General features: G+C 38.4%; 1 protein-coding gene across 2 annotated transcripts in view; it reads right to left on the reverse strand.

Annotated features, from left to right (window-relative positions):
- Positions 1 to 14,985, reverse strand: part of CNST (consortin, connexin sorting protein) — a 94,205-nt gene that overhangs the window by 38,715 nt on the left and 40,505 nt on the right. For both annotated transcript variants that reach the window (XM_043923073.1, XM_043923074.1), the window contains exon 3: positions 3,618 to 3,823. In XM_043923073.1, the coding sequence (XP_043779008.1) occupies positions 3,618 to 3,823 (206 nt within the window). The remainder of the gene's footprint in view (positions 1 to 3,617; positions 3,824 to 14,985) is intronic.

The raw sequence follows: 14,985 nt of genomic DNA on the forward strand, positions 1-14,985 counted from the left end.
TGCATGTATTTAAGGGTGAAGTGATGTAATGCCTGAAGATTACTTTAAGATGTTTCATGGAAAATAAATATGTGGGGTAGGGTTGAGCGGGAGGAGGGAAAAATGAAAATCTGGCTAAATGTTAACAGCTATCAAATTCAAGTGAAAGGCACAGTGTGAATTGCTGGGAATTACTAAATAATGGAAAAAAAAAAGTCACTCCACTTCTCTCTGACTTGTGTTTCCGTTGAGACTAACTGACAGGATATTTTGTATTCTTGGACTACGGAAGGCAGTCACCAGCTGACTCCTGCTGCCCTGGTGTCTCAGCTTACTGCAGTTTCAGCTATCTCTTTCCAATAAGCAATGTTTGAATTAGTGACAGAGAAATACAGTTATACCACTTAATGCTTAGTTACTTTTATGTTAAGCATACCAAGTATTATTGATATGTTAAGTACTTTTACATGCAGTATTTCAATAAGTCCTCTACAATATTACAGAAGATGAAACTAAAAGCTGCTTAGTTTGTTAGCAGTAGGGTTAAGAGATTTTAAAGTAGAGCCAGAGCCCATACTTTAAAGGCACCACTATACTCTCTCATCTTCTTTGCCAGGAGAGGACAGACTGCTGAGGTATTTCAGAAGCATAACCTACAGGACTCAGCAAACTGACATGTTCCTAGGGGATGAAGGTGGAGTTTTACTTTGAGACATTAAAAAAATTAAATAATCTGCATCTGATCAAGACTATCATCTTCCTGACTAAAAATGTGATTTTCTACTAGATCTGCTTCAGCTATAGGATCACCTGCTAGTAGAAAAGGGCATTCTCCTTATATTTAATGTAACAATAGCCCAGTGACATAAACTGCTTGAAAAGATTTGGCTACACTTAGCTGTTTCTATTTACTCCAAATGTCCATTTCCCCAACTTTCTATTGAAATTCTACAGAAGACTTCAAAGAATAGTAAAATCAAGTCATATACCTTTTATTTAGATTTGTCAATTACTGACATTTTGCCAAATCTTCTCTTTTTCCCTTTCTTACACATTTTTTTCCCACTGAAATATCTTAAGTTGCAGGCATTATGTAACTTTACTCCTAAATACTACTTGCATGTGTGTCTCCCAAGAATAAAGACACTCTCCTACATTACCTTCAATTCCATTATCTCAAGAAATTTGACAATGATGCAATAGTTATTTATTATTATACAGTCAGTATTCAAATTTCTGTCAAGTTGTCCCCGAAACACATGCTTTGAGAGATGTGGGTTCAATCCCTGGGTCGGAAAGAGCCACTAGAATAGGAAATGGCAACCCACTCCAGTATTCTTGCCTGGAAGATTCCATGGATGGAGGAGCCTGGTGGGCTCCAGTCCATGGGGCTGCAAATAGTCAGACATGACTGAGCAACTGAGCCCAAAACAAAGCCCTACAATCATAAGGAACCTGTTTTGTGAGGGAGTCTTGTATCTCCCATTTGTAAAGATGATGATAATGCATCTCTAGATTGTTTGGAGAATGAAATAATGGTTAGTGTAAATATCCTTCACAAACTCAATCCATTGTACAAATTCAAAGAAGGCTGAACTGTTTATAATAGCTAGGACATGGAAGCAACCTAGATGCCCATCAGCAGATGAATGGATAAGAAAGATATGGTACATATACACAATGGAATATTACTCAGCCATTAAAAAGAATACATTTGAATCAGTTCTAATGAGATGAATGAAACTGGAGCCCATTATACAGAGTGAAGTAAGACAGAAAGATAAATACCAATACAGTATACTAACGCATATATATGGAATTTAAAAAGATGGTAATGATAACCCTATATGCAAGACAGAAAAAGAGACACATGTATAGAACAGACTTTTGGACTCTGTCGGAGAAGGCGAGGGTGGGATGTTCTGAGAGAATAGCATTGAAACATGTATACTATCAAGGGTGAAACAGATCGCCAGCCCAGGTTGGATGCATGAGACAAGTGCTCAGGGCTGGTGCACTGGGAAGACCCAGAGGGATGGGATGGGGAGGGAGGTGGGAGGGGGGATCAGGATGGGGAACACATGTAAATCCATGGCTGATTCATGTCAATGTATGGCAAAAACCACTACAATATTGTAAAATAGTTAGCCTCCAACTAATAAAAATAAACGAAAAAAAAAACCAAAAAAACAAAGAAGGCTGAAAGATTAGAAAGCTGCCTTGGTACTGGTGGTTCTCAACTACAGTTCTCAACTATGGTAAACATGTATTATATGTTAGCAACACACCAGAGGTCAAAAAAGTAGTACACATTTTCTCAAAGGCATTCTTCAAGCCCACCAAGGAGGTAATATAAATTTGTAAGAATATATGTTTTCCTGCCTTGGGACAAAAGCTATTTTACTTTTAAAAAATTATTCACTGCTTATTGCAAGTGTTTAATGAAACAGGAAGAGTGAGTGAAATAAAAATGAAGCTGCTTCTATTTCCATATATGAATTATTTTCATTTTAAAAGAAAATAAAACACAGCTCATAAAGACTTTAATCTTTCCAGAATTATCTCGTGTAAAAAACCTTCCGTATTACTGTCCTTAAGGTCTCCCAGTCTCCAGGCTCTCCGTCTTCTAGTTTACCCTCTCAATCATCAAGAATTATATTTCTAGAATTCTAATTTTGGCACCTGCATAATTAAAAGCTCTCAGCCTCTAAAAGCAAGACCTTAATGTTACAAGTTATCCAATCTTAATTCTCGTCTCTCTTCCATCTTAATCTTCGAAATAACATCCCAGTCATGTCTTGGCAAAGGCTGATCTCTTTCTGTACCAGTTCACTTTCTTTATCTATTGTGAGCCTATACATCCTGCAAAACCCAGCTCAAGAATCACCTTGTTTCTGCCTAATGTCCAAAGGACAAAGTTAATCAGGCATTTTGTGCTTTTGCTGAACCTGAAGCACATACCTACTCTAATACTTTATACAGACTTCTACCATTAGTTACCTACATAATTGTTTCTCCTATTCTACAGTGTGTGTTTTGAGGACATGTTCTTATGTAATCTATTTCCCTAGTGTCTAGCTTAGTTTTGGGCACCTTGTTGGTACTTACTAAGCACTTTCTACATTGACTCATTTGTGAACTATACCGACCCTCATTTGTACACACTAACTAAGAGAAGGGGCTTCCCTGGTGGCTCAGTAGTAACCAATCTGCCTGTAATGCATGAGACACAGGAACCGAGGGTTTGATCCCTAGGTTAGCAAGATTCCCCAGGAGGAGGAAATGTCAACCCACTCCAGTATTCTTGCCTGAGAAATCTCATTGAACAGAAGAGCCTGGCAGGCTACAGTCCATGGGGTTTCAAGAGTCGGACACAACTTATTGACTAAACCACCACCACCACCGAGTAAAAGCAGCTGGTGATTGTATGAGCCACAGACTGATGATCCAAGCCAACATGTGGCCACCAGTCAGAGATGTGCCAGATTTCCTACCAGCTGTCGACCCACGGTCACCTTCTCCTGGACGCAGCAAGGACAGGCGGAGCAGAATTAATGACAGAGAATTGCACTTTAGATTATTACAAATATTGGCCCCAGAATTTCAGTGAGGCTGCAATTGAAAGTTCAGCAAGATACCTGGTGAAGGCAAAGGGGAAGTGCTCTTGAATCCAACTGCTCAACTTCACCTCGTATAAGTGAGAACAGAGACTGCAGAACCAGCTTTGGGGCTTCTAGTTGATCGTTAGCATTGACTTCTGCAGATTCTTCATCACTAACCGCATGTGTGGCTACATGTAGTACATTTTCTTGCATTAAAGGTGTGGTATCTTCTGAAGAAAGTCCTTTGAGAGTAAATAAAATGCCTATGTTACAATAAATTTCCACCATGGTAGAACACCTTAAAATAATTATGCCTTTTAACCATAAACTTTTCAAATAAAACTGATTATATGCAAAAGAAACCTCATAGAAGCCAAAAGTTATTCTCCTCAGTTAAGATTGTGCTTGACATCTGATTCTTTGTATTAGCAATTAGTTAACAGAAGCAATTCTGTTAGTTCTATATAAACTTTTCTATTTACAATACATTATAGACTAAGAATATAATTTATATTCTTAATTAAGAATACTAAAAAAAAGAGAGATCTAAAGAAAAGTATGTAGGTTAAAATCTGACCAAAAACTTGACTCTCCCAAAGGAAAAATGAATTAACTATAATTTGAAGTCATACCTTGCCCCAAATGAAATAGCACTAAATGAGAAAGTAAATGTGGCTATTATAACAAAGGCTAAAGAAGTTAAGCCTTCTCTAAACCTCTGGAGCCCAGGAGAGCAGAGGGAATCAGATGGCCAGAGCTAATGGTCACAGAAACTTTCTTCCTAGTAAAAAAGAATAAAACAAACTTGGAAAAAAAAATCAGCGAATAAATCCTTGGCCCAGAGCTCCTGAAATAACACACCAAATTTTAAAACTCTAAACATAACACATTATAACTTTACCCTTCACTGAAATCTCAGCATGAGTTCTAATTTTCATATTGAAATTGAATAGACTGTGTGCATCTGTACTTACCTTCAGCTAGTCCATCTTGGGAAGGATCTTTCTCAGTAATAAGAGTATATGCATACCATGATTGAAGATGCCTTCGGCCTGGAGATGGCCTGCCATTTTATTTTGTAGGAATGGTATTTGTGAAAAACAGGAATGATTTTTCTGCTAATTTTCTAACTGCAATGGTGGTAATGCCAATGTAGGAAGAGAAGCTTTCTATAGAGAACTACAAAAAAACTAAGATAAATACTGTTTTCTTTCCTTTTCCTCCCAGCCACACTACTATACCCAAGACACTAAATTACATAAGACTGTGATAAGGCTAATTACCCAAATTCTATACTTCTCTTAATTAAATTCTTCTAAATTTTTCATTAAATGTTTGGTAGAATTCACCAAGGGGCTTCCCAGGTGGTTCAGTGGTAAAGAACCCACCTGCCAATGAAGAAGACCCAGGTTCAATCCCTGGGTCAGGAAGATCCCCTGGAGGAGGGCATGGTAACCCACTCTGGTATTCTTATCTGGAAAATCCTATGGACAGAGGAGCCTGGAGGGCTATAGCCCATCGAGTCACAAAGAGTCAAACACGACGGAGTGACTGAACAACAACAATAACAAAATTCACCTATGAATTAAATGTTTGGTAGAATTCATTTAATGAAAAATTAGTGTCAATCCTTCTCAGACTTTTCCAAAAATCAAAGAGCAGGGGAACAGTTTCAATCTCATTTTTACAAAGCCAGCATTACCCTGATACTAAAGCCAAATAAAGATATTACATAAAAAGTAAACTACAAATAAATTTCTCTGATGAATACAGATGCAAAAATTCTCAACAAAATACTCAGCAACTTAATTCAACAGCACATTTAAAGGATCGGACACTGTGATCAAGCAGAATTTATTCCTGGGATGCAAGGCTGATTCAACATACATTAACCAATCAATGTCATACAGCACATTAACTGAATGAAGGATAAATATCACAAGGTCATCTCAATGGATGTGGGAAAAATTATTTAACAAAATTCAATATCCTTTAATGATAAAACTCTCAACATAGTAGGTACAGAAGAATGTACCTCAACATGATAAAAGCCATATATGACAAACTCACAGATAACATCATACTCAACAATGAAAGGTTAACATATTTTCCTCGAAGATCTGGAACAAGACAAGGGTGCCTACCCTCACCACTCCTATTCAACACAGTACTGGAAATTCTGGTCAGAGCAATCAAGCAAGAAAAAGAAATGAAAGGCATCCAACTCAGAAAGGAAGATGTGAAACTGTCACTGTTTGCAGATAATATAATGTTATAGATGGAAAACCCTCAACCCTTCACTAAAAAACTGTTAGAACCAACAAATGATTTCAGTAAAGTTACAGGATATACAATCACCATATAAAAATCAGTTGCATTGCTATATACTAACAGTGAACTATCTGAAAAAGAAAAAGAAAACCATTTTATTTACAATAGTATTAAAACGACAAAGTACTTAGGAATAAATTTAACAAAGTAGATGAAAGCTATTGTTGTTATTCAGTTGCTCAGTCACATCTGACTCTTTGCGAACCCATGGACTGCAGCATCCAGGCTTCCCTGTCCTTCACCATCTCTCAGAACCTGCTCAAACTCATGTTCATCGAGTCCGTGATACCATCCAACCATCTCATCCTCTGTCGTCCCCTTTTCTTCCTGCCTTTAATCTTTCCCAGCAGCAGGGTCTTTTCTAATGAGTCAGCTCTTTGCATCAGGTGGCCAAAGTATTGGAGCTTCAGCTTCAGCATCTGTCCTTCCAATGAATATTCAGGATTGACTTCCTTTAGGAATGACTGGTTTGATCTCCTAGCTGTCCAAGGGACTCTCAAGAGTCTTTTCCAACATCACAGGTCAAAAGCATCAATTCTTTGGTGTTCAGCCTTCTTGATGGTCCAACTCTCACATCCGTACATGACTACTGGAAAAATCACAGCTTTGCCTATACAGACCTTTGTTGGCAAAGTAGCCCTCCAGGCTCCTCTGTCCACAGGGATTCTCCAGGCAAGATTACTGGAGTAGGTTGCCATGCCGTCCTCCAGGGGATCTTCCCAACCCAGGGATAGAACCCAGATCTCCTGCATTGCAGATGGATTCTTTACCATCTGAGCCATCAGGGAAGCCCATGAATACTAGAGTGGGTAGCCTATCTCTTCTCCAGGGGATCTTCCCAACCCAGAAACTGAACCGGGGTGTCCTGCACTGCAGACGGAATCTTTACCAGCTCAGTTACCTGGGAAGCCTGAAAGCTATTGAAGAAGACACAAATAAATGGAAAGATATACTATGCTCATGGGTTGGAAGAATTAAAAAATAACTACATTACTCATAGCAATCCTCAGATTCAATGGAATCCCTATCAAATTGCAATGGCATTTTTCAAAGTATTAGAAAAGGTCTTAAAATTTTTATGGAACCATAAAAGATCACATATAGCCAGAGCAATCATAAGCAAAAAAAAAAAACAAAAAAACCCAACAAAATTAGTAGCATCTGACCATGAGATTTCAAAAACTACTACAAAATTATATAGTAATCCACAATAACATAGTTGGCGTAATAACAGATGCACAGAACACTGGAACACAATAGAGCATCACAACAGAGAAATAAATTTGTTTCTAAACATTTATGGTCTTTATCAAAAATGCAAAGAACACACACAATTAGAGAAAGGATAGTTTCTTCAACAAAGAGTGCTAAGAAACCTGGTTTTCCACATGTGGAAGAATGAAATTGAACTCATCTCACTACATATGCAAAAAATCAACTTGATATGGAATTGAGATTTGATTATAAGACCTGAAACCATGCAACTATTAGAAGAAAATATAGGGGAAAAACTTCCTGACACTGATGTAGGTAAGACTGTTTTGGACATGACACCAAAAGCACAGGCACCAAAAGCAAAAGTAGACAGATGGGATTGCATCAAACTAAAAAGCTTCTTGCACAGTAAAGGAAACAATCACCAAAGGGAAGAGACAATCTATAAAGTGGGAGAAAATATTTGCTAACCATCCATCTGAAAAGGGGTTAATATCTAAAATATATAAGGAATTCAAACCACTCAATAGCAAGAAAACAATCTGATTGAACTGTTGGTGGAAATGCATATTGGCACAGCTATTATGAAAAACAGTACAAACACTCCTCAAAAACGTAAGACTAGAACTACCCTATGATCCAGTAATTCCACTTCTGGGTATGCACACAAAGGGAACAAAATCAAGAATCAAAACAATTATCTGCACCCCCAGGTTCATTACAACATTCACTTACAGTAGTTCAGATATGGAAATAACCCAAGTGTCTGTCAATGGATCAACAGCTGAAGAAAAGGTGATACACAGATAAAATGGAGTATTATTCAACTGTGAGAAAGAAGGAAATGCTACCTTATATGACAACTTGGATGAATTAGGAGGTCATCATGCTGAGTTCAATAAGCTAGGCAGAGAAAGACAAATACTACATAATTTCACTTATGAGTGCAATCTAAAAAATAAAATTTTAAAGTGAAACTCAAAGAAGCAAAGTAATATAACGATGGTTACCAGGGGCTGGGCGGGGGGGGCAGATGGGGAGATATTGATCAAAAGGTACAGAGCTGCAGTTATGTAGGATGAATAAATCTAGAAGTCTAATGTACAGGCATGATGACTCTACATAATAATACTGCGTTGAACACTGAAAATACACCAAGAGAGTAGCTTTTAGTTGTACTCATCACACAGTAATAAATGATAACTATGAGAAGAGACATGTTAATTAGTTTGACTGCATTATGTATATCAAATCTTCATGTTGTATACCTTAAATATGTACAACTTAAATAGATGAAATCTAAAATACTGCTGTGAACAAGGCTGTTCAATCATTTAAGAAAACTGAAGGTAAGGGTACCTGTGTAACACAAGTATCTTCTAGCTGCTCCACACCCCACATGCTGTATTTTTGTAACCACTGTGACTATTTTGCATAAACTGTGGATTGCATAAACAGAAGCATATCAGAGTTTGCAAGAAAACAACTGAATGGCCTTGCAAGAAGAATTATGCACCATTCCACACTAAAGAGCAGGTTTCTGTTTTCAGTGTTGTTAAGCTTTTAGGGAAATAATTTTGGGGCTTCCCTGGTAGCTCAGATGGTAAAAAAATAACATCTGCTTGCAATGTAGGAGACCCTGGTTCAATTCCTGGGTCGGGAAGATCTCCTGGAGAAGGGAATGGCAACCAACTCCAGTATTCTTGTATAGAGAATTCCATGGAGAGACCATGGGGTCACAGAGAGTCGGACACGACTGAGTGACTAACACAACACAACACATGATGGCGCAACGGCAAGCATCCGCCTGCAATGTGGGAGATGCAGGCTTGGTCCCTGGGTGGAGAAGACCCCCTGGAGAAGCAAACGGAAACCCACTCCAGTATTCTTGCCTGGGAAATCCCATGGACAGAGGAGGCTGGCAGGCTGCAGCCCATGGGGTCGCAAGAGTCGGACATGATTAGTGACTAAACCCCCACCACCAAAGAAACATAAATTGTTATCATATATGTAGTTGTGACAAGGATATATTTTACATATAAAATTCAATAGGAAAACAATAGTTGGTCAAATTCTAGCTACATCAATTTTTAAACCACTTAAAATACATCCTGATTAATTTCACATTGCTAGGATAAAAAACTCGCATTGAGAAACCTATTCGCCAAAAGTTGGAAGAATGACAGGGACATAAGGGCAGCCCTGAGTGCCCTCCCTGTTCCCAGCACTTATTAGCTACTCCTATGGCACATCAGTCAATCCTTCACTCCCCAGCCTCCCAATCGATCTCTAAACTGGGTGTTCTACCATCTTATAAAACTATTGTGAGAATTAATGAGATCGTAAATGTAAAAGGCAGGTTCCTCCCAAAGATCATCCTTAAAATAATATCCTGAGGCTTCACAGTCACTTGAATTAAAAAGGCCACAGGACTTGTAAAGCACTTCTGAGACAGCACTGTTTTTTTAATTTGAAGAAAACATTAAGAGGGAAGTGTAAATAAAGCTAATGAAGCTCATATTTCTATTGTCACATTGAATAACAGGAATTATAACAACTATGTTGGAACATCAAATTGCTTATTTATTACTCACTAATATTATAAGTTTGAACATGCCTGAACTTATTTTAGTAAAGACAATAAGGAAAATAAATACTTGCGTAACCATGAGTACTCCGAATGACTAGCATGTTTTGAATTGATACGTTCATAATGTACTAAAACATTTTAAAGTAGTCGTAACACCCACTGCAATGTTGCGAAGTAATTAGCCTCCAACTAATAAAAATAATTGAAAAAAAAAATAAATAAATAAAAATAAAGTAGTCGTAACAAAGCATTTATGTCATAACATGGAAGTTCCACTATTTTTCCATGTGAATTTCAAATTAATTATTTTTCATGTCACATTGGTCTTAAGAAGTTTTGCTTGAAAAAGTTAAGAATATGTCATCAATTAATAGGAAAATTCCTTCTAATAACATTAAAAGTTTTCTTTTAATGGTAAAGACATATTTTAATGGCAAAGATATATTTATTGTTAATGAGAAAAGCAAATCAAAACATATACTGGTACATATAATTTCACCTTCACTACAAACTGTCATTCAACATAAATGAAGCTTTCTTGTATCAGAAATGAATCTGTATGTCCAGACAGGAACAAAAAATCCTATTTGTCTTCATCTGTGGGCTACAGTTAAAACTTGCCATTAACCAATTTGGAGTTCTATTTATAAGTATATGTGGGTGGTGACAGTCAAATCATAGGCCTTCATTTCACTTAATATCTGTCAACTTCATCAAGCTCTAAAATAGAAATCACAGTTAACATGTACCTATTGAGGTTTTACACTTAAAAAATTACTTGTAACTGCCTTGGGCCAGAGATTAGAGGAGTAACTTTACCTGAGAGATTTTACTCAATTTATCATACCATAAAATTCATAACTGAATTGTGTGTCAATTTTGACACATAGTTTTATTCAACTCAGAATCTGTCTCTCATAGTGGTCAAGAGACACACCTGGGGGGGAACAGTGCTGGTACCCTTTACCTTAACTCATTAGGGATGTACTCTAACACTAAATTACTGGGAGTATTCTCCTTTAACAATCTAGCATTGATCTGCCATTTGTTAATATATTGAAGAGATATTAACTGTTTCTCTACGTGACAGGGAAAATGATGTAACTACATAACTTAAACACAAAAATCTCATAGCTAGTACTTGAGGTAGTAATTAATCAAGATAATGAAAAATTATCACAGGCAAAATGGGGTTTGAAAAGATGCTACAATGAGACATCCAGGTCTAGGTAAAGATAGCAGCAATAACTATACTTAGGATAAAACAGTGAAAGTAATGATGTAAACTAAGCTGATGGGGATGTTTGGGGATGGAAGAAAGGTTATTTAAAGGCTTAATGTATTTCACCCCTACGTTCACAGTAGAACTATCCACAATAGCCAAGAAATGGAAACAACCTAACTCCATTGACAGATGAAGGAATAAGGAAGATGTAGTACCTACATTCAGTGGAATATTACTCAGCCATAAAAAATGAAATAATGCCATTTGCAGCAGCATGGATACAACTAGAGAATATCATACTAAATGAAGTAAGTCAGAAAGATAAATATCATATGATATCACTTGTATGTGGAATCAAAAATACAACACAAATGAACCTATCTATGAAACAGAAATAGACTCACAGGCACAGAGAACTGACCTGTGGTGGTTAATGGGGAGAGAGTTGGGAGAAGGATGGAGTAGGAGGCTGGGGTTAGCAAATGTAAGCTAATATATATATATAAAACAAAGTCCTACTGTATAGGATGGGGAACTATATTTCAGTATCCTATGATAAACCATAATGGAAAAGACTATTTTAAAACACAATGTCTATTTATATAACTCAATCACTTTGCTGCATAGCAGAAATTAACACAAAATTATAAAACAACTATACTTCAAATTAAAACAATAAAAGTTCAATCATTTCAAATACTGTCTACTACTATTCAGAGTATAAGGATGCTTTCTTATACGCAGGTTAGTGTGACTTTAGAAAACAACCTGCTTTTTGTTCATGCTGGTCCCCCTGCCTGGTCAGTCAGCTTTTGAAGGGTAGAGGTATGCTTCATCACTGTGACATCAACAGTAAGCATGGTGCCTGACACACAGCACATACTTAAAACACTTCTTGGGGAAAATGTGGATTAAACGTTATGTACCACAGGGTACACTACGAGCCCACATTCACTATGCCACTAAATCCTCACAACATTATAAAGTAGGGATTAGAAATTATAGATGAAGCAACTGAAATTAATCAGAGATTAAATGAAAGCCTTGGCTTGGAAGTCAAGTGCTTGGCTGTGAATTAAAAAATCAACTGCTTTCTAGTTCTGTAACTCTAGGCAAGTCAGTCTCTTTAATCCTTTATTTTTCTATCTGTTAAACAGGAATATACCCTATATGGACTCTCCTAAGAAACTTCATTTAGATGAGAGGTAAAGAAACAGTCATGTCTGACTCTTTGCGATCCCATGGACTATACAGTCCATGGGATTCTCCAGGCCAGAATACTGGAGTGGGTAGCCTTTCCCTTCTCCAGGGGATCTTCCCAACCCAGGGATCGAACCCAGGTTTCCCACATAGCAGGCTGCTTCTTTACTAGCTGAGCCACAAGGGAAATCCAAGAATACTGGAGTGGGTAGCCTATCCCTTCTCCAGTGGATCTTCCTGACCCAGGAATCGAACCAGGGTCTCCTACATTGAAGGCGGAATCTTTACCAACTGAGCTATCAGGGAAGCCTGCCCATCAGAACAAGGCCCAGTTTCCCCCTCAGTCAGTCTCTCCCATCAGAAAGCTTCCATAAGCCTCTTGTCCTTCTCCATCAGAGGGCAGACAGACTGAAAACCACAATCACAGAAAACTAGCCAATCTGATCACATGGACCACAGCCTTGTCTAACTCAATGAAACTATGAGCTATGCCATGTAGGGCCACCCAAGATGGACGGGTCATGGTGGAGAGTTCTGACAAAACGTGGTCCACTGAAGAAGGGAATGGCAAACCACTTTAGTATTCTTGCCTTGAGAACCCCATGAACAGTATGAAAAGGCAAAAAAATAGGACACTGAAAGATGAATACCCCGGGTCGGTAGGTGCCCAATATGCTACTGGAGATCAGTGGAGAACGAACACCAGAAAGAATGAAGAGATGGAGACAAAACAAAACAAACACCCAGTTGTGGATATGACTGGGAATGGAAGTAAAGTCCAATGCTGTAAAGAGCAATACTGCATAGGAACCTGGAATGTTAGGTCCATGAATCAAGGCAAATTAGAAGTGGTCAAACAGGAGACGGCAGGAGTGAACATCGACATTTTAGGAATCAGCGAACTAAGATGGACTGGACTGGTGAGTTTAACTCGGATGACCGTGATATCTACTATTGTGGGCAAGAATCCCTTAGAAAAAATGGAGTAGCCATCATAGTCAACAAAAGGGTCCAAAATGCAGCACTTGGAAGCAATCTCAAAAATGACAGAATGATCTGTTTCCAAGGGAAATCATTCAATATCACAATAATCCAAGTCTATGCCCCAACCAATAATGCTGAAGCTGAAGTTGAACAGTTCTATGAAGACCTTCAGGACCTTCTAGAACTAACACCCAAAAAAAGATGTCCTTCTCATTATAGGGGACTGGAATGCAAAAGTAGGAAGTCAAGAAATACTCAGAGTGACAGGCAATTTTGGCCTTGGAGTACAGAATGAAGCAGGGCAAAGGTTAACAGAGTTTTGCCAAGAGAACGTACTGGTCATAGCAAATGCTATTGGAAGGACTGATGCTGAAGCTGAAATGCCAATACTTTGGCCACCTGATGCAAAGAACTGACTCTTTTGAAAAGACCCTGATGCTGGGAAAGACTGAAGGCAGGAGGAGAAGGGGACGACAAAGGTTGAGATGGTTGGATGGCATCACCGACTCAATGGACATGAGTTTGAGTAAACTCTGGGAGTTGGTGATGGACAGGGAGGCCTGGTGTGCTGCAGTCCATGGGGTTGCAAAGAGTCGGACACAACTGAGGGACTGAACTGAACTGAAATTAACACTGCTATTTATTCACAATTCCATGATCTATCTACTTTCAACTAAGAACATTGAGTTTTCAAAGAAAGATATTTGGAAACAAAACTACATTCACTGCTTAAAAAAAAAAATCTTTCCCCTGGAGAAAGAAATGGTAACCCACTCCAGTATTCTTGCCTGGAAAATTCCACGGACAGAGGAGCCTGGTAGGCTACAGTCCATGAGGTGGCAAAGAGTTGAACATGACTGAATGACTAAATGACAACAAGAGGCAGGATGAAGATTTCCAAGGTGTTCAAAAAACAGTTTGAGAGGACAGGGAATGGTGATTGACTTGATGTATTTAAGAGAATACTTGATGAGGCTTGAACTTTGAACTTCCAGTTAGTGTTAAAAGGAGTCCTCAAGCTTTTTTAATCAGCTTGCTCTGGCTAAAAGGGAAGAAACTGTCCAGAAGACTAGAAGATGTCAGTGGGGATTCCCACGTGGTGCTAGTGGTAAAGAACTCTAGGAGAAGTGGGTTCAATCCCTGGGCTGGGAAGATTCCCTGGAGGAGGGCATGGCAACCCACTCTAGTATTCTTGCCTGGAGAATCCCATGGACAGAGGAGCCTGGTAGGTTTTCTATGGTCCACATGGACACAAAGAGTCAGGTAAGACTGAAGCGACTTAGCATAAAGGTATTTTTATCCTAGATTAATAAAAAACAAAACTGTCCTTGACCCAATTGTTGACAGTCCCTCTCACTACATTGAGGCTAGATCAACTAAAGAATCTGAGGATTCAGAGACAATGAAACAAACCAAACTCCACCACTTCCTTCAGGGTGAACCAACACCCTTTTCTCTGATCGTGTTTCATCTTGCTAAGGCTGGTAAGCAGGAATTGTTCTGAAGAAGCATGGCTGGCAACACACTCAGAAAGTGTGTGTGAAATGGTCCTGTGGCAAAGCATGTTAAGTCGGACATGAAACAGAACTTTTCTTTAAACACACTTCAAAATTAGAAAATGTCAAATAGCGTAGTTTAACTATCAGGCTCAGTTTGAAGTCAGACTGCCTCGGATCAAACCCTGAGTGTCATCTGTCAGCAGTACAATCCTGGGCAAGTTACTTCTCTCTGTGCTTTTGGATTCCTCCTCTAGAGATTGAGGTTAATCGTGGTACTTAATAAGAAGATTAAATGAGATATTTCATACAAAGCAGGTATCACAGTGGCACTCACACACTAAGTGCTCAGAAAATGTTCAA

This window comes from Cervus elaphus, chromosome 14 (genome assembly GCF_910594005.1).
Source record: "Cervus elaphus chromosome 14, mCerEla1.1, whole genome shotgun sequence".
Taxonomy (NCBI): Eukaryota; Metazoa; Chordata; class Mammalia; order Artiodactyla; family Cervidae; genus Cervus; species Cervus elaphus.